The sequence below is a fragment of the Plutella xylostella genome, chromosome 19, assembly GCF_932276165.1.
Source record: "Plutella xylostella chromosome 19, ilPluXylo3.1, whole genome shotgun sequence".
Classification (NCBI taxonomy): domain Eukaryota; kingdom Metazoa; phylum Arthropoda; class Insecta; order Lepidoptera; family Plutellidae; genus Plutella; species Plutella xylostella.
The window spans coordinates 8,705,038-8,723,851 of NC_063999.1; the positions used below are offsets into that span (position 1 = coordinate 8,705,038).

Genomic DNA, 18,814 nt, shown 5'->3' on the forward strand with positions numbered 1-18,814 from the left:
TGTTGATCTATCTACCTAATATCTATTCCAAAAAAGTCCAATATTAACATGTTCTTATCTAATGGTTCCGTATTATTAATCATCGTGTAACTTTCCAATCAGAAATAAACATTCATTCTGTAATTAACAACAATGTGATAACGTTTAGTAAATAAATAAACAGATAGGCACACAAATAATAATGATATGGCTTGAGACAATTTTTATCAGCATTCATTATTTTGATGCCTAAAAATTCATTGTTTTAATATTAACATTGATATCTTATAACCGTGACAAATACTTAGATAATGATTGGAGCGACATTACAATCTTTCGTGAACTATTCTTTTGATCGATAAGTTTGTCTATTTACCAAAATTATTAAAATGATTCAAGTGCCATTAACTATAGCTTTTTCTTAAAAAAATATTACTTTAAATTTTAGCCAAAAACGAAACATAATTTAATTTATTACTCAACACAACACCACAACCAGACACTATCTATTCCTAACCGCACACATATCGCATCTGCGTCTCTACTCTTTGCCATTGCCATTACACCGGGCAGTCGCACGACAGCGCTGCAGCGCGCCGCTCGCGGTGGGTCTCGGTCGACACGGCACGCGACTAATATCGCACAGAAACAATACAGCTATCACCCGTATCGCCGTCGATCCGACGCCAAAATTACGTACGTGTTTACCGACCGCTGCGGCGGTGCGTAACGTTTCAAATTTAGAACACACGCCGGCCGCCGGCTAATGTTTTTGTTTTCTTTTTTCCGTGAAAATGCGGCCAGTGTTTTTTTTTATGCTCAACCTGTTTACTGAATGCATGTGAAAATGTTGTGAATAGACAACCTTTTTCGTTTGTAAAACATTTTTATAAAAAGAAAATCTTTTCAGTCAACGTTCTATGCTACCGGAAATGCACTGAGGAGTATGTGGCTTGTGCATGCGATTTTGTGACTTAACTGAACCGGTTTTAAAGTTGAAGGTCCTTTAGCTTAGCGTCATTAGTGAAAGACCGGATCCCGTATTTTAAACAAATGGCTGTGATTGTCATATAATATGTTTCTGGCCTTGTTTACATTGTGCCAAGTCTAAATATAGGGGGTTAAGTAGCTACTTCCTTAAGCGACGTAATAGCATAATCATATGGCTTCGTCATATTCCTTACTTTTATATTGTTACCTAAGTTACGAATGTTACGATTACCGTATGAGTTGCTTACAATGGAGAGGAACCTTATCACGCATTACTGTGAAATATGGTTCTAAATGAATAATCTACTTCTGACCTCAAACCACAAAATTTAATGATTATTGGTGCTGGTAGTTAACAATAAAACAATTAATTAGAACGTAACCCTACTCACTTAATTTCCCTAAAACGAACTAGGCATTAATTTTTCGTTATAACGTAGTTAGAGTAGGTACTAGACTTTCAAGCTAGAATAAAAAAAGATGGCGATGACTTAGGTATGCATCTAATTATATTCGGGTTAAGTTGAGAATGGCTGTATGTATTTTGATGGATCAGTCAACGAAACATCATAGGGCTCATGCTATATTTTAAAAATAGAATACTAGCTGTTCCCGCGAGCTTCGCTTCGCCTTAAAAGGTTTTCCCGCGGGAATTCCGGGATAAAAATTAGCCTATGTTCTTTCTCAGGGTCTAGACCATCTGTATACCAAATATCATTCAAATCCGTTCAGTAGTTTTGGCGTGAAAGAGTAACAGACAGACAGCATTTATAATATTAGTTAGGATATTCTTGTTAAGTTGGGAATGGCTGTATGAATTTTGATGGACTCCGTCAACCAAACATCTCCTATGGGCTCATGCTATACATATTGTTGACGACGCGTTCCATAGTTAGGTATTTAATTGTTTTATTTATGATTGTAACCACTATTGCGATATGTATCCATAACTTGTATTAAATATTGGTAAACGATCTTCAAAAATGTTTTGCATGTGAATGTAGTTGCGTATGTGACGTCACTACCACCGCATCGGCGGCGCAAGCGCGGCCACCTTCAGTCTTTTTAAGTCTTTGTCTAGCCGTTATCACGAGCGCTTTAATTGACCGGTTAAATTTGTATTTTCGTGTGCCTGTTTTCAATATAAACCCGTAAAGTGTTTTTCCGGCCTTTTTACTTCCTACACCACACTCCCGTTAGTTACAAAGTGGTCTTCGAACCGGATTCTAAATGTTTCACACGCCAAAAACGGACGGTAAAATGGTGAACACACGGAGTGCTGTGAAACGCGAACTAGTGAAGAAAGGGTGTGAACCTACGGGAAGTCAGTCGCTGAGGAGGCATGCTGAAAGCGAACCGCCTAAAATTGAAGAAATTGAGCCGCAAATGGAACAGAAGATGATGCTTAGCCGAACATTCGCAGTTGAGGGTAGCACGAGGTCGGCACCGAACGGTCGAGTAACGGCCGCCGCCGCCGGTTCAAAAACTGTTGCTAAGTCGACGTCATCATCTTCAATAGCTCGCAGAAAAAGGTTAGAGTTGCAGGCAGCTGAGGAAAAAGCGAAGATACAAATGGAACTGATTGACAAACGGCTACAGGCAGATATTGCCGATTTGGAAGATGAAGAAAATTACAGTCCACAGCCGTCAGAAGGCAAATCCAATGAAGAAATCGAGAAGTGGTTGGACCGCAGTCACCAGCAGCAAGCACAGACAGCACTAACAGCACAGCCTGCCCACGATGATGGCTTGTACTCGGGCGGGCCGCGCCCACCGCCGGCACCCGCGGCAGCTCACGCCGACGCCGCCGGCAGCGAAGGGACAGTGCAAATGTTGGCCAGTGCACTACAGAAAATAGCTACTGCTGTGGCTTCTAATGCAGGTAACTCCAACTTACTTAGTCGCATGAGCACGCCCCGAGACCTCCCAAGCTTCTCGGGCGACCCCATGGAGTGGCTCCATTTCAAACAAGCGTTGGAGGAGTCCACGTCGCTCTGCAGCTTCAGCGAGAAGGAAAACCTTTGGAGGTTACGTAAGTGCCTACATGGAGCAGCCAGAGAAGCCGTTGCTGCACTATTAATAACGGCTACGTCGACACGAGAGGTAATGTCGACACTGGAGCTACGATTTGGAAACCCAGAGATTATAATATCTAAGATAATAAACGACATACGTAAATTGCCCCCCATGTCGACCGAGTATCACAGGGACATTGTGACGTTCTCGGTGAAAGTACAAAACTTTGTAGCAGCTGTACGTGCTGTTGGGAGAGAGGACTATCTACAAGGCATGAACATAACGAACATAATTTTATCGAAGTTCCCAGCAGTGCTCATACCGAGATGGTCTGATTACAGTTTCCCGCTCATCAAGGATGCAGCTCCTGGGCGGACCCGCCTGGAGATTCTCGCCGAGTTCCTGCGCGACGAGGCTGTGAAGATAACGTCCACGGCAAACCTAAGTGTATTGTGCCCGCGAAGTGATAAATATAAAAATACCGATCATAGTGCGACACGCCCATATACAGTGTTAGTCAATTCGAATCAAACGGGCGCAGTGAATAGCAATAATAACAAGTGTTCGTTCTGTCGCGCGATTAAACACGAGCTCACAAACTGTAGAAAGTTCAAACGAGCTTTACGTAAGGACAGATGGCAGCACGTAAAACGTTTCGGCATATGCTTCAAGTGCCTCATCTCACGTCACGATCGCGAGCAGTGTCCCGCGCCCGCCTGCGACAAGGAGGGCTGCGGCGGCGCCCACCACCGCCTACTGCACTACGACGCCGCCGGCAGCAGCGAGCCACGCAGGGACACCGCGGCCACCACGTCGCGGACACCCGCCTCGAGTGAGGCTGACCTCGAGGACCCCCCTGCGGCGCAGACGGTAGCGCACGTCGGCACACGCAGCTGTAAGGTCCTACTGAAGGTAGTACCCGTGCGGATCTACGGGCCCAATGGGGCCTACGACACCAGCGCCCTGCTGGACGACGGGTCGACCATATCGCTGGTCAGCGAGGAGCTGGCGGCGCGCGCGGGGCTGCGCGGCCGCCCCGACACCGTGCATGTGCGCGGGGCCTGGACTCATAACGAGATGGTATTCAAAAGCAATATAGTTCAAGTAAGCTTATCTGGTGTGAACAATGTAATGCATTCTATAACTGCCCGTACTTGTAAACAACTCAATTTACCGTTACAAACACTGTCTATTGTTGAATTTGAAAAATATGATAATCTGAAATTCCTTAAAAATGAGTCTTTATTATGTTATTATACTGATTGCAAACCTGAATTACTTATTGGTCAAGATAATTGTCACCTGTTGCAAAGTATTGAAAGTCGAATAGGTAAAAATATGGAACCGTCGGCAACTTTAACCCCTCTAGGTTGGTGTGTCCATGGTGAGGTGCCGGTGCAGCAGCAGCGCGCGGCCGCGAGCGCGGGGCTGGTCAACTTCCTGACCGACTCGGGTGACCACGACGTCGCGCGTGAACTGCGGGACATCCACGACGAGGTAAGACGTGGATTTTCTATTGATGCACTAGGTGTGTCAACAAAACCTAGGCCGAATTCTGACGACGAAAGCGCTCGTCGGCAACTTGAGGAGTCGGCCACTTTAAAGGACGGTAGGTGGTTTGTCAGTCTTCCATGGAAGGACAAGAGTTGCAAAATGCCGACTGAAAGCTACGCCACAGCCTTAAACAGGTTGAAGAGTGTAGAGAAGAAGATGGCAGCCAATAAGGACTTCGCAACAAGGTATACTGAACGCATACAACATTTGTTAGATAACAGTTTTGCATCACAACTAACAGCTGATGGTCACCCTACTGAACGTACTTGGTACTTACCTCATTTTGGAGTTGATAACCCAAACAAAAACAAGCTCCGGCTGGTCTTCGACGCCGCCGCGAAAACAAAAGGCTTATCATTAAATGATTACCTACTAACAGGACCGGACCTATTGGAATCTTTATTCGGTATTATGTTACGTTTTAGAGAAAATAAAATAGCTGTAATTGGTGACATCAAAGATATGTTTTTAAGGGTCAAAATTCATAAGGAAGATCAAGACGCCCTGAGGTTTTTATGGCGTCCGAGTCAAAGTTTAAATACCCCAGTAAAGACATACACAATGGAATCTCTTATCTTTGGTGCCAGCTGTTCCCCATTTATAGCACAGTTTATTAAAAATAAGAATGCGGACCGGTTTGAATTATCTAAGCCGGCCGCAGTGCATGCGATTAAAAAACAACATTACATGGATGATTATATTGATAGTTTTAGCGACGAAGCCACCGCGACCGAGATGGTAAATAATGTATCTTACATACATAAATCCGGCGGCTTTGAGATTCGCAATTGGGCAAGTAATAGTTCGGCCGTCTTAGATAGTTTACCGCCGGCCACCTTGAGTACTGCTGCTATAAGGTTCAAAATTGATAAGCAGAGTCTTGGTGAGCGCACGCTAGGGTTAATATGGTATCCTTCTGAAGATTTGCTGGGTTTCGACGTGTCGCTGAAACGCATCCCCGACGATATACTCACAGGGAAACAACGGCCGACGAAGAGAATATTACTACGAGTAGTAATGTCCATCTTCGACGTATTTGGAATCCTGGCTCCTTTTACAATTCAAGGTAAAATTATGCTACAGGATACTTGGAGGTCTAACATCGGATGGGATGACGCAATTACGGATAACACATTTGAAAAATGGGTTCAATGGGTCGAGTTGCTGAAAACTATTGAAAAGGTGAGAATACCTAGATGTTATTCATCTATTTTCCCCGTGTTGACTGATACGGGTTCCGTGACGTCGGCGGCGATGACGTCACCACAGCTGACGCGCCCAAGGTCAGCGAGCGATGCCGCTACCCCGAGTGTAGGTAATTATAATAACTTTAATGAACTACAGTTACACGTTTTTTGCGAAGCTTCCACGCAGGCGATGTGTGCTGTGTGGCCTATTTTCGTTGGATAGATTGTCACGGGAATGTTAGTGTTGCATTTGTAAGTAGTAGATGCCGAGTGGCGCCGGTGCAGCCGGCCAGCGTGCCGCGCCTGGAGCTGCAGGCCGCGCTGCTGGCGGCGAGGCTGGCAGACACCTTGATTAAAGAGCATAGATTAAATGTTACAAAAAGATTTTTTGGTGTGATGCATCCGAGCTCATTCCGAGGAGGAAATGGAATGGGGAGCAGGCGCGTCAACTACAGGTAGGTGACTTAGTATATCTTATTGAGCCTGATGCCCCGCGGAACGTTTGGCGGAAAGGCTTAGTGGAGACAGTCCTGCCAGGTAATGATGGCAGGGTCCGGCTCGTCGAGGTCAGGACTCAGTCCGGTCGCTGGAAGCGACCAGTCACGCGCGTCGCTAGAATACCTATTGGTAAAGAGTGCTGAGTCAGCACTAGGGGGGGGAATGTTGACGACGCGTTCCATAGTTAGGTATTTAATTGTTTTATTTATGATTGTAACCACTATTGCGATATGTATCCATAAATATTGGTAAACGATCTTCAAAAATGTTTTGCATGTGAATGTAGTTGCGTATGTGACGTCACTACCACCGCATCGGCGGCGCAAGCGCGGCCACCTTCAGTCTTTTTAAGTCTTTGTCTAGCCGTTATCACGAGCGCTTTAATTGACCGGTTAAATTTGTATTTTCGTGTGCCTGTTTTCAATATAAACCCGTAAAGTGTTTTTCCGGCCTTTTTACTTCCTACACCACACTCCCGTTAGTTACACATATTTTACAAAGTACTTACCTATAGTATACTAGAGTAAACCCCTTGGTTTCGATAACGTATTAGCATGAGAGGTCGCGCAGTTGCGTGATTTAATCGTGCAATTGTTTCTAGTTCAACTAGTTTACACTCATTTTCTATTACCTGCACAACCGTGTGTGGTTGTGCAGGTAATATAAATAATACTTAAATACTGCATTTTTAAAGTTGTCATAAAAGGTAAACAGAACTGTATTATTATAGTGTGTTTTTTTAATTGAATTTATTTAAAAACTTGGTAAGAAATACTTACTAGCAAAAATGGAGTAACTAAGCAATGAAACCATTTATTTTACTTGTAGTTTATTTGTTAAATAATATATTTGTTTGATAAGAAAAGACACATGTATACCTAGATTGTCTTCCTTTTATGACAAGTCAAAAAATGCAGTATATACATTATAGACTATGTAGCTGCTGCCTGCAAGACAGAAATTTTCCCATCGAAATTCCGGAATAAAAAGAAGATTAAAAGACATGTTTTTTCTTTCATTATTTATTTGTGTTGATATTGGTTCCGATAATGGCTGTCCAACGACGGACAAGTTGACGCAATTAATCTTTATTAACAAATCCATTATCATCAGACTTCACGACGCCTGTCTAATAACTTCCAGTTCATCGTGTTAGTTTTTTTATGTAATACATAACATAATAAATAATATATGTATTTACTACTTATACCGTGCGTTGCTTCGCCTTAAAAGGTTTTTCCGTGGGAATTCTGGGATACCAAAATCTCTGTATAATGTAAACCCAGGGTATATCAACTAAAATACCAAGTTACCAACCATTTTATGAAAATTAGTTCAGCCCATCTCGCGTGAAAAAGTAACAGAGATACTCTGACCTTAGCCAAAAAAACACTCAGAACGCAAAATCAGGTTGAAAAGACAGACAGGCATGCATCTAGTCATGTATTACGGAAGGGGTCTTTACTTTTCATTTCATTCGAAATCATTATTAGATTCTGAATAAGTATGAGTATTGAATGTTACATGTATGTTAATGTAATAGCATAGGTACTATAGAGTCCGTCCCGATGTACAAACGAGTCTTTTCAACATAATCCCTAATCCGTCCTGGATTTGTGAAGGATTTCCTTGAAAATCGGCCTTACTCGAATATCGACAATGGATCTGATAATCTTCCTCATTTCATTATTATATTTTTATCATACTTTTTCATTTTAATGTCATCTATTTTAACGATCACATATTATTGACTTTCAGAGTTTTTGATTTAAAACAGTTCTGACTTCATTTGTTTTTAAATTAAACCGCTTCTACAGCCCGTAACTATGGCATAGACAATCAATAAGTGCTTACTAAAAACTGGAGTGCCTCCGAACTGTGATGATGACTGTTGCCTGAACTAGAACTAACAAATTATAAAAGTGTTGTGTGTTAACAAAGTAACTGTGTGATAAAACATAATGTTTTTGTTAATGTATTGACTTGAGTGTGGCGAAGATTGTATAATCATGTTTCGTGCATTTACGTCAAGGAGGTGGTCTATTCGGAGGGACAGCGAAAGGTGAGTTTTTTTTTAAAATTATAAACTGCCAGTCATTTCTATTAGCCGAATTGTTTCTAAATTATAAACGGCCAGTGGTTTTGCATTGCTCATTTGTCTATGGTTGCGGCTGGCTAGTGGTCAGAAGTGTCAATAAGCGTATTGCGTATGGTATTGAGTTTCATTTCATTATACGGACTACGATGGTTCTGTATTTTGGTATTTAATCTTTCTACGTTATTCATAAAAGTGATTCTAGACATTATGGCATTTTACATATTCATGTTAACCTACATACTGTCGACCATCTGTTCTCCCACTTATATTTTTGAAAACTGTATCTAAAAGAGAATATTTAAATGCATACGATGCAACCTCCAGCCTGACCAAGTCTCCAGAACCTCATAATTTATTTCACTGATGCAGATGTAACTGCGGCGGGCAGTGCCGTTGAGACGAACCATAAATAAGTACCGCGAACTCTTTGGAGACATTCTTTATTTGAAATTTATGCGAACTCTTTTATAAAAAGAAAAAGAAATTGGATTTACGCGGCAGCATAGAGTTTGTTTAGGATGCCGTGATTCTTAATGAGCCTGCGGGGCCGAATAAACGAAGGCGTCTGGATTAGGAGGCCTCGGGGTTAAATGAATCTAGATTACGAATTCGCAAATGTTGTATGAAAGTATTATTGTCACATTTAATAACGGTACAGATTACCTACATACAAGCACGATTATACGATTTACACGCAAGATTATATACATATAATGATTTTTCAATGTTTACTGAACTATCAATATCTCTCCAGTGAAGTAAAAGGCCAAGGAGAAGAGCAACCCATTACGATCTTGGACCAAGGGGGCAATTGTCGCTTTCTCGCCATTTCCTGGCACACGACATACTTATATCCTGAAATTTAAATGAAATATTGTATGTAGCCCTCGAGATAATATGTCGAGTGTTGAGATGATGTCCAACGAGCGAAATTCTAGGGCCAAGACATCTGCTCAAGACATCTGATCTGATATGCAGGCTGACAGATTTACAACAGAATAGACAGTTGTATCACAGATCATTAGGGCTATCCGAGTTTAGTATCTTACCTATGCCTGCATTGAATACCCCTCATTGAATAGTGCTCATCCATGTAAGTGACAATGGCTTGATTGAATAAAGAGCGAGATAACATTGTGAGTCGCCTGTAAACAATGTGCGGGAGAAACTACGGGGATTGCCGTGGGAAGTTCTGTTATTGTCGTCCATCTTGGTTGATCTGCTCATGATTTTACTAGAACACAGCGAAATTCAGTGTGGCATTTGCCCGATTAATACTAGATTTAGTCCAATGCTGTTCTAGGGCATTTGAATTTGGATAAGCAATTTTGAAAGTCGTAGAACAAAATTTGTTTAGAATGAATGAGTCACCCTTTTGGCTTAGTACTAAGTATACAACTTTTGCAACAACCTGTATAAGCTCACTAAAAGTGTACCTGGAAGGAGCCGGCATGTCCAGGACACAATTCTGTTAGCGTAACCTGTTTAGCGTTTTAGCGTATTCTGTTATAACCTTTCTTTTCTCTACTACTTAATCTACACGTTGCAATTATCCAGTTATACTTTAAAATGTGTCTATTTTGTCTATTTCTATGCAGTATAACCCAGTATCCCAACTCGGATAGCTAAAAATGGATACGTTATTAATTTCTGGCATGCACCTACCCCCATTAGGTCCCGAATGGGGGCACTCACAGTTAATGGCGACGGCATCGCGGGTCCATTACGAGTCTATTCGGGACTCGGCACTTGACCTCGTTCAGGAAGGTTACTCTATACTGACGAATAACGAACGAACGAGAGCTGTCGTGCAATCGGTACGTTTAATACTCTCGGCTCGCGCAGTAGCACTCCTAAACTTCGTTGTGGAGTGACCCCCTCTGACATCGACGCGTCACATTCTGCCTCCGGTCAACAAACGACATAAATATCCTATTTGGGGTGACTCGGCGTTCCTTTATAAGTGGCCGTATGTAGAGATTGGATTGCATCAGAAATGAGGTAGCTTGTTACAACTGAAGTGACCGACATCCTAACTAATATTATAAATGCGAAAGTAACTGTGTCTGTCTGTCTGTCTGTCTGTTTGTCTGTTACTCTTTGACGCCAAAACTACTGAACGGATTTGAATGAAATTTGTTATACATACGGTCTAGAGTCTAGACTCTGGAAAAGAACATGGGCTACTTTTTATCCCGGAATTCCCACGGGAAAACTTTTTAAGGCGAAGTGAAGCGCGCGGGAACAGCTAGTAGCTCTTATAATCTGCAAGCTGATAACTGCAAGCTGTAACATCTGCAACGTCGTCGCCCACGGTAGTCGCCATTGCTACCGCTTACATCTTACAGTAAGCCTGATAGTAAATTCCCTACCGAGTCCACCATAGTACATTCTACCGTGCGTTTTTCTTTTTATTTTTCTCAAAAATTCTGCTTGTTCTAATTCAGTGTTCCAAATCCATCAACAGTAATGTCCCATTGTAGCAAAGTACTTTCACGGTTCATGAAGCTCAGAAATCCGGAATGGGTAAACGAATATCAGTTCTATCTACCTGAAGATAGATATCAACGGAGGTTTGAATAGAAGTGAGCAATATGTTATGGTAGATTGGTTCAATCATAATTTAAATTTCTGATTTTTTATGAGTTTAATATCCGCATTCGAAACACCATCTGAAGCCCGATGTGACAAGAATCAGCTAAAACCAAGTTTTCTTTCTAGATTCCAGTTATTTTCAATCTTGTTCTAGTTTTAAAAAAACAATTTTCATCGGTTCAGTAGTTTCAGAACCTCTTCAATACAAAAAACACTAATCTTTCTTCTGTACATTATTGGCGTATGTAGATTAATATGATCGAAAAATCGTTTCATCATATTAATCACACTAAAAGTTAGATGATAACACGTGCAACCCACGTAACAATGGTTATTGAATCTCGAAGGCGAGTGCTCGTTACGATTTGGCCGTCGCATCCACATTACGTGCAAGCAGAGAAGCTAATGTTCACACAAGCTGCCAAGTCTTACTTGAGCTTAAATGTAGCCAACATTAAGTACATACTTAGGTACTGGATAAGTATACTTACTCTCTGATTTTTAATTGGAAAGAATTCTGACATTTTATAAGTGATGCTACTAAAAAAGTTCTTTACCGAAAAAATGAAAAATTGCGATCCATTTCTGGGCAATAATTTTTTCTTAATATTTTTATACAAAAAGATAAATCTAAATATTTACTTGCTCAAGTAAACTAATACAAAAATAACAAATATTTCAATATAATAGCTGTTCCCGCGAGCTTCGCTTCGCCTTAATAAGTTTTCCCGTGGGAATTCCGCGATAAAAAGTAACATATGTGTTAATTCATAATTCATAATCCAGGGTGTCAGCTAACTTCATTCCAAATTTCATTAAAATCGGTTCAGCCGTTTTGACGTGAAGAAATAACAAACATACACACATACATACATACATACATACACATATACACTTACAAACTTTCGCATTTATAATATGAAGTAGGATCACGACTCACGACCCATGTATCGAATTAATTTTAATTGCTTTATTTTATTCTTTAGCATGGCATCACTTCCTACTAAATTCAGGGATAATAAACCTTTTTAATCAATTTCAAAAAAAGATTGTCTATTCGGTAAGTACATATAATATGTTCGGTATGTATGTAAGATTATTGGAACTGCACCATATTGACATATGACAATATACGAGTATTAAATACAAATACAAAAGCCATTTATTTCCAAATAATTAAGTTATTTTCAAGCATGCATCGTATATATAACAAAATTCTTAATTTACAATTACAGCTATTATTATTAATTATTTCATTTTTAATTATTAATTATATAAGTATTCATTTATTCAGATAATATCATTAAGATTAAATAATTAAGATATAATTTATATTAAAGGTGTAGTGCATGCATTAATTAACCCATATATGCCCTTAACTAGTTTTTTTATCAAGTTGTTTTACTTTGGGATATGATTAAGATTCAGATTCTAAGTGCAAATATGCAAAAAACTCAAGTGGGTCGTTAGCGACCCTCTGGGCATATATGGGTTAAATAAACATAATGTTTTATTTGGTCACCCATAGTTGGGTATAGGCCTCCTCCATAGTTTGCCAATCTCGTCGGTCCTTAGCTCGTCTTGTCCAGGTATTGCCGGCTATCTCCACGATGTCGTCGCACCAGCGTCTCTTCGGGCGCCCAGGTGGTCTGGTCGTGTCTCTCGGGTACCAGTGGAGAATGCGCTCGCTCCATCGTCCATCAGTGGTCCTTGCTACGTGCCCGGCCCATTTCCATTTCAGTCTGCAGAGCATATCTACTGCATCTGTTATTTTGGTTATGCGTCGTATTTCTGCATTTTTGACTCTGTCTTGAAGTTTTAGCCCGAGCATGGATCTCTCTGTAGCCCTTTGGAATGTAATAATTTTACGTACTATGTTTTTTGTAAGTGACCATGTCTGACATCCGTATAATAATGCGGGTAGGATGGTGTTATCCATTATTTTTTTCTTAAGATTTACTGGCAGAGTACGAGTATTAGGGCTAATAAACAAATATTCAAAATTTTATAAATGTTTATGTACCTATGTACGTTTATATGCTTGTTGGTATGTATGTTTGTCCACGCATATCTCCGAAACGATTGATCCGATTGTCACTATTCTTTTTGAGGGTTCCGTACCTAAAGGTTTAAGGTTTTACCGTTAAAGGTGAATTTGTTGGAAATTGTGGGTCAGGAGAAACACAAATACCAAAAGTGTATAGTGGACGAAATGGCCGCAGCACAAGGCATCACTGTGCTTAGACTGCCCCCATATCATTGTGAGCTAAACCCTATAGAATTGGTGTGGGCTCAAGTGAAGGGGCATGTCGCAAGACACAACACAACCTACAAAATGGCGGAAGTTAAAAAACTACTACTTTCTAGTGGTATAAAAAATGTTACTCCTGAGAAATGGCAAGCATGCATCAGCCACACAATAAAAGAGGAGGATAAGATGTGCACTCTCGACGATTTTATCGACAGAGTTACAGAATCTCTAATAATTAATGTCAGCGATGCTGATGATGAAGATACTGATGATGATGATGATAATAGTGATGGTTAGGTAGAGATTTTAATAAACAAATCCATCATCATCCATCCATTGTCATACCTATAGCAGTTCACTGCTGGACGTATTCCCTCCCAAAGCACGCCACTGGATTGGACAGACTCTGCAGCTGGGTAGAAACAACTTCCAATCAGAGGTCAATAGAAGAATACAATTGGGCTGGGCAGCATTTGGCAAACTTCGTCAAGTCTTCTCGTCGCCCATACCACAAAGTCTCAAGACGAAAGTCTTTGATCAGTGTGTCCTACCGGTTATGACCTATGGGGCTAAAACGTGGACACTTACTGTGGGACTGGTTCACAAACTGAAGGTCACTCAGCGAGCTATGGAAAGAGCTATGCTTGGAGCTATGCTTGAAAGATCGCATCCGGAACGAAGTAATCTGACAGAGAACTAAAGTCACCGACATAGCTCACCGAGTTAGTAAGCTTAAGTGGCAATGGGCTGGTCACATCTGTCGAAGAACCGATGACCGATGGGGTAAACGTGTTCTGCTGTCTTACTCCCAGCGATGAGTCGCTGACACAGTTTCACCTGTATCGCTAATTTGGTACCACCACCGCACATTTTAGACTCACAGTTTGCTGTGACGACACGCAAGCCAGTCAGTGCACACAATACAATTTTATAGAGCGACATCTCTTTTTTTTACCTCTATTCAAATACGAACGCAACATCGCCCTGACATCGGCGCGGCTACCGTTTCAAAAATAATTACTAGTTGTTTTTAGATATATTTTCTACGACAGCGATAATTATATAAGATAATTGAGATTATCTTTAATTGTATTTTTCACTGTTTGTAATATATTTAGGTAGGTACGGTAATTATTTCTCACCGTAGGTAAATCCCCTTTTAATTTGGAGCGCCGCACTTAATAAAATGGATACAGGGACTAAAAAAAATATATTATAGTCTCAGATGTCCAGACTCGTATTGAAAAAGTGCCCAGCCCAAAAAGGTTTGTGATCTCTGATTTGTCTAAAATTGATAACTGTCAGAATTCCGTAAGATTACTAATAACAGTACATACATACAATGCAGTTTCGGATACTGACTAGTGTAATAGAGTTTCATTGTTTTTACATAAGCAATTGAATAAAGTGGTACGATCGGAATACACTACTTATATTTTTTTGCAACACCCTGTATATGCTGATGTGCCCCACCTACGCGTATGCATAGAAAGCATGAGTCGTTTGGCACAATCCCACTACAAAATATAATAAATATGGCGCCACACCCACTGTGTTTTTTATTATATTGTTCTTGTTACCGTCTAGACCAGCCGAAACTTTTGCTGCACTGAATCTTGAAAATTGGTTCAGGAAAAAGTTTTCAGCAAATTGTTGACGCACGACATCTTTCTTTAAATTTATTGTAGGGTAGGTTTTCTGCAGTTTCTCACTTATCTACTGCGGTGCCTTAGTACAGTGTAGTTGTTAGGATGTTGTGGGTTACATACAATGATTTCAAAAGGAAGGATACGCCCGTCAGAACATTTTGTCAAAAGAAAATGACACCCGCGCTGGCCCTAATTCATACAAATTATGTCAGATTTATGAGATTTTAGGGCCAACGCGAGGGTGTCATTTTCTAGTGCGGTTGGGCCTGTCCTTACACTATTAATATATATATGTCGCAGGCATCTGGTTTAATCTCCTGTTTGATTGAACCGCTAGCCCGTTCATTGGATGGCGCTATTCAGTTGTATGACTAAAGGACAACTCGTCAAGTCGTTGATTGTAACGTTCGACGTTTTGACTGAACGTCATTCAGCGAAGTCGTTGAATGGGATATAGTATAGCAACTTTGTAATGTCTGGTTAGGGTGAACATGACCAGACAAGAGTCAACAAAAAAACTATGTTACAAAGCTCTTATCTCACAAATTAATTAAACAATAACAATAAACGTACCTTCATATTATTGTTCATAATTATCCAGTTTCGCCACAATTTTTTCTTTGAAACTATCCGCCCGCGGCGTAATAATAGGTAAATCCATGTTGTCACACTATTTTAACACAAATAACGCACTTTAAAGCTAATTTATTTGCAAAAAACTAACAATATAGGTGCTTTTTGTATCAGCTGTTAACTGTTAGACGCCATATTTGTTTTCTTCACCACCTGACTGATTTTAAGTCAGCTAACTAGTTGGACGTTTTGTGACGCTTGTGCAATCAACGTTCGGCCTAGTCATACAACTAAGCAGCGTCATCCAATGAACGGGCTAGCGGTTCAATCAAACAGGAGATTAAACCAGATGCCTGCGACATATATAAGTCAATGGTTACATACATTAGAGTTTATCTATTTGTTTCACCGGCACCACTGTCGCCTTGAAGCTGCTCTTCTAGATCGATTCGAACATCAACTTTTGCTTCCGTTACTTTCTTATTATCACCATTGTAGAAGATTGTTCAGGTGGACAAGTATGTGGTAAAATTATGGGATCACACCATGTATAGTATATGTGTATAATTAATAACACCCACAAACAAAACCACACCGCTACATGCTTAACGTCATTAAAACTTAAAGCCACATCAACATGTCTAACATTCTGAAACATAAACCAACTTTAAGTCGACAAACTTTTAGTTTGCCGACGCGCCCTCAACTTACGTTTCACAAACATTTGGTCATCTAAAGATGAGGTATTACGCTCTGTAACTTTAGCTGAACTAGACTGCCGGTTTTGACTGAAAACATGACGTTAAGCAGAACTTTATTACAATATTATGTACCTCTAGGACTTAAGTTCATGTTCATGCTAAGGTAGGTTCTATTCTATTCTATGAATGAAAGATAATATATGGATGGATTCTCTACATAAATTTTATGCAAGTCACTTTTTGCTGATCACTCTAGCACACCGTTTGATTTCCACTGTAAAATACTTGTACCCCATTAGTTTTCAGTTCTTCCACAGATCAGGATATTATAATTTACCTACTGTTGTAGAAGCTCCAGCCAAACCTCTTTAAAATTCAAATACCACTCGATGTTCTATAATAAGAAGCTACCCAATTTGCGTCGACGGCACTTGATCACTTTCATTCCTCAACGAAATTGGTATTGAAGATCCGATTCCTTGGGGGTCGCTAATGGACCCTGACTAATGAGACCCACTCTGAGCGACGCCTCTTAAATATTACGAGTACAATGGATTTATATTCACAGATTTCTTAAAAATTTCGAATTTTAAGATTGCGGTTTCTTTTTTTATTCATATTTTTTTTTTGGATTTTGAAACTTGATTACTCGTGAGGTCGGGAAAATGGTCAGAATGAAAACATCATAAGGAAACCAGCACATGTAGAAAATTTAAATTTGTGACTACAGTGGACCAGTTTGGTGCGAAGTGGTCAATGCTTAACAAAATGGTTTCTGTAGACCTTGTAGGGTTATACTTATACTCCTATACAGACCTAGATAGATACCCTATTAATATTTTAAACGTGAAAGTTTGTAAGTACTTGAGGTTGTTGTTTACTCATTCTGGAAACAATGGGTAGTGCAATTTATATAAAATTTTAGGTATCCGAAATTTTTAAGTCTTTGTCCCGGAATTCCCACGGGAAAACTGTTTAAGGCAAAATGAAACTCGGTGGCCAAAGCTAGTCCATCCACTATACTGTTTATTAGTCTGCCATTAACGTCTGAAGCGTATGCGATTGTGCCCCATGTATGTGTGTAGAATAATGTATGTTTCAACCTTGTATTAGTTCAAGGGCGCCACTCTGAAGGCTGCGGTTTGAGGGTAACAGCTGATGAGTGACAGGACCAATTAGATCAATGACATTTTGAAACCGTACGCGGCCCAAGGGAGCGGCTAGGTATTTGATTTTGGGAGGTAGATTTTAAAAAGTTAATTACATGAAGAGGACGTGAAACTAGGCAGTTTTGGGTAAAACACTTTCAAACGGAAGTTATGTTTTTATTTTATTTTGCGACGCTAGTTAGTTTTGAGTTTTACCTAAACTTTAAAGGTAATTTACCATCACTGAAGCTAGCTCAACTACGGGTGCTTAGTATAGCTATACGTATAACATAAACCTGATAGTGCTTGAACGTGTCACATAAAATATGTCATAAGCTGCAATAAGGCATACCACTGTTGCTTCCCATCGCCTAACTAGCCTGTAGTTAATAGGTTAAAAACAGCCCACCAACACATTAGTATAACCTTGCTCGGAAATTGATTTTTCCAAGAATATTTCAAAAGGACCTTTGAATTCATATGACGACATTCGTTGCACTTTAATATAGGAACACGCCTTATGTCCTGTCTTGTATGTTTCATATACGAACTACCAACGTTCTCTTTATTCGGGGTCGGATTTAGAATTAGTCAGATAAAATTCCACTTTATAAAATGAATTGTCAGTCCCTCAAAGGATAACCAAACTAACCTAACCAACGTTAAAACCCCCGACATTCAACACTAAAAGTTGAATAAAAGTATTAATAAATCAATAAAATATGGCTAAGAACACTCCGGGTAACATTACTTACAGCTATCACACTAATAAAACAAAATGAAAATCGGTTCAGCCGTTAGGGAGCTATACAATGCGAGCTACACAATGTACACAGACACGCTAAACTTATACATAACACTCCTCTTTTTCCGTGGGGTTTTAGTGAAAAGGTTTTTCAGCGCTGTAGCAACATGCTATAGCTACACGAAATGTGTGTGTATTGTGTTGTAAGCTAGATAGTCCACGGTCATTGTCGGCCCAAGGCTAAGTATTGATTTCCACGTCTACGTTCATATATGTAGGTATCTATAGTGCACAGTGAGATACTGTGCTGCGATCCGGAATAATTGTGACACTTGTGTATGGGAAAGGTCTTGACTTTTCCAATATAGGTTTTCAAATCCGTTCAGTCATGCAAGTCATGCTCTTGCTAGTCCATTGTGCCAACAGTGGCCCATGTTTCAAAAGAAAGGGTGTGAGTGACTCAAGTGCTCAGGCTGCTCAACTTTTATTCTGTACCTCGGAAAATTCGCGAAGTTCCCTACCGGATGTCGTTATTCGGCCAGCCCATAAAGCTGCCACCAAGTTTACTTAGGCTGCGGTCCCAGTAGACAAACTAGGCGCGCAGGATACTGAAAATAGGTAGAGTAGGTACTAGCTTACTAACTGTAAACACTCGGCCTACTAAACCGATAAACAACCGCAGTCAGCGGCGAACAGGGGCCCTATCATGAAGTCATCACGACCCATTACGTCCCCACTGCTGGGGCACGGGTCTCCTTCCAATGAAGGAAGGATTTAGGCCTAGTCCACCACGCTAGCCTAGTGCAGGTTGGTGGACCCCAACACAAGCT

General features: G+C 40.4%; 2 protein-coding genes across 4 annotated transcripts in view; both read left to right on the plus strand.

Moving 5' to 3' along the window:
• The window catches only part of LOC105390967 (oxysterol-binding protein-related protein 9), an 87,358-nt gene that overhangs the window by 43,591 nt on the left and 24,953 nt on the right, over positions 1–18,814 (plus strand). The window lies entirely within an intron of this gene.
• On the plus strand, positions 1,893–3,462 carry LOC119691083. Its single transcript, XM_048627582.1, has 2 exons — positions 1,893–2,851; positions 3,327–3,462. Exons 1-2 carry the CDS (start codon positions 2,200–2,202, stop codon positions 3,404–3,406), a joined length of 732 nt encoding a protein of 243 aa, XP_048483539.1. The 5' UTR covers positions 1,893–2,199; the 3' UTR covers positions 3,407–3,462.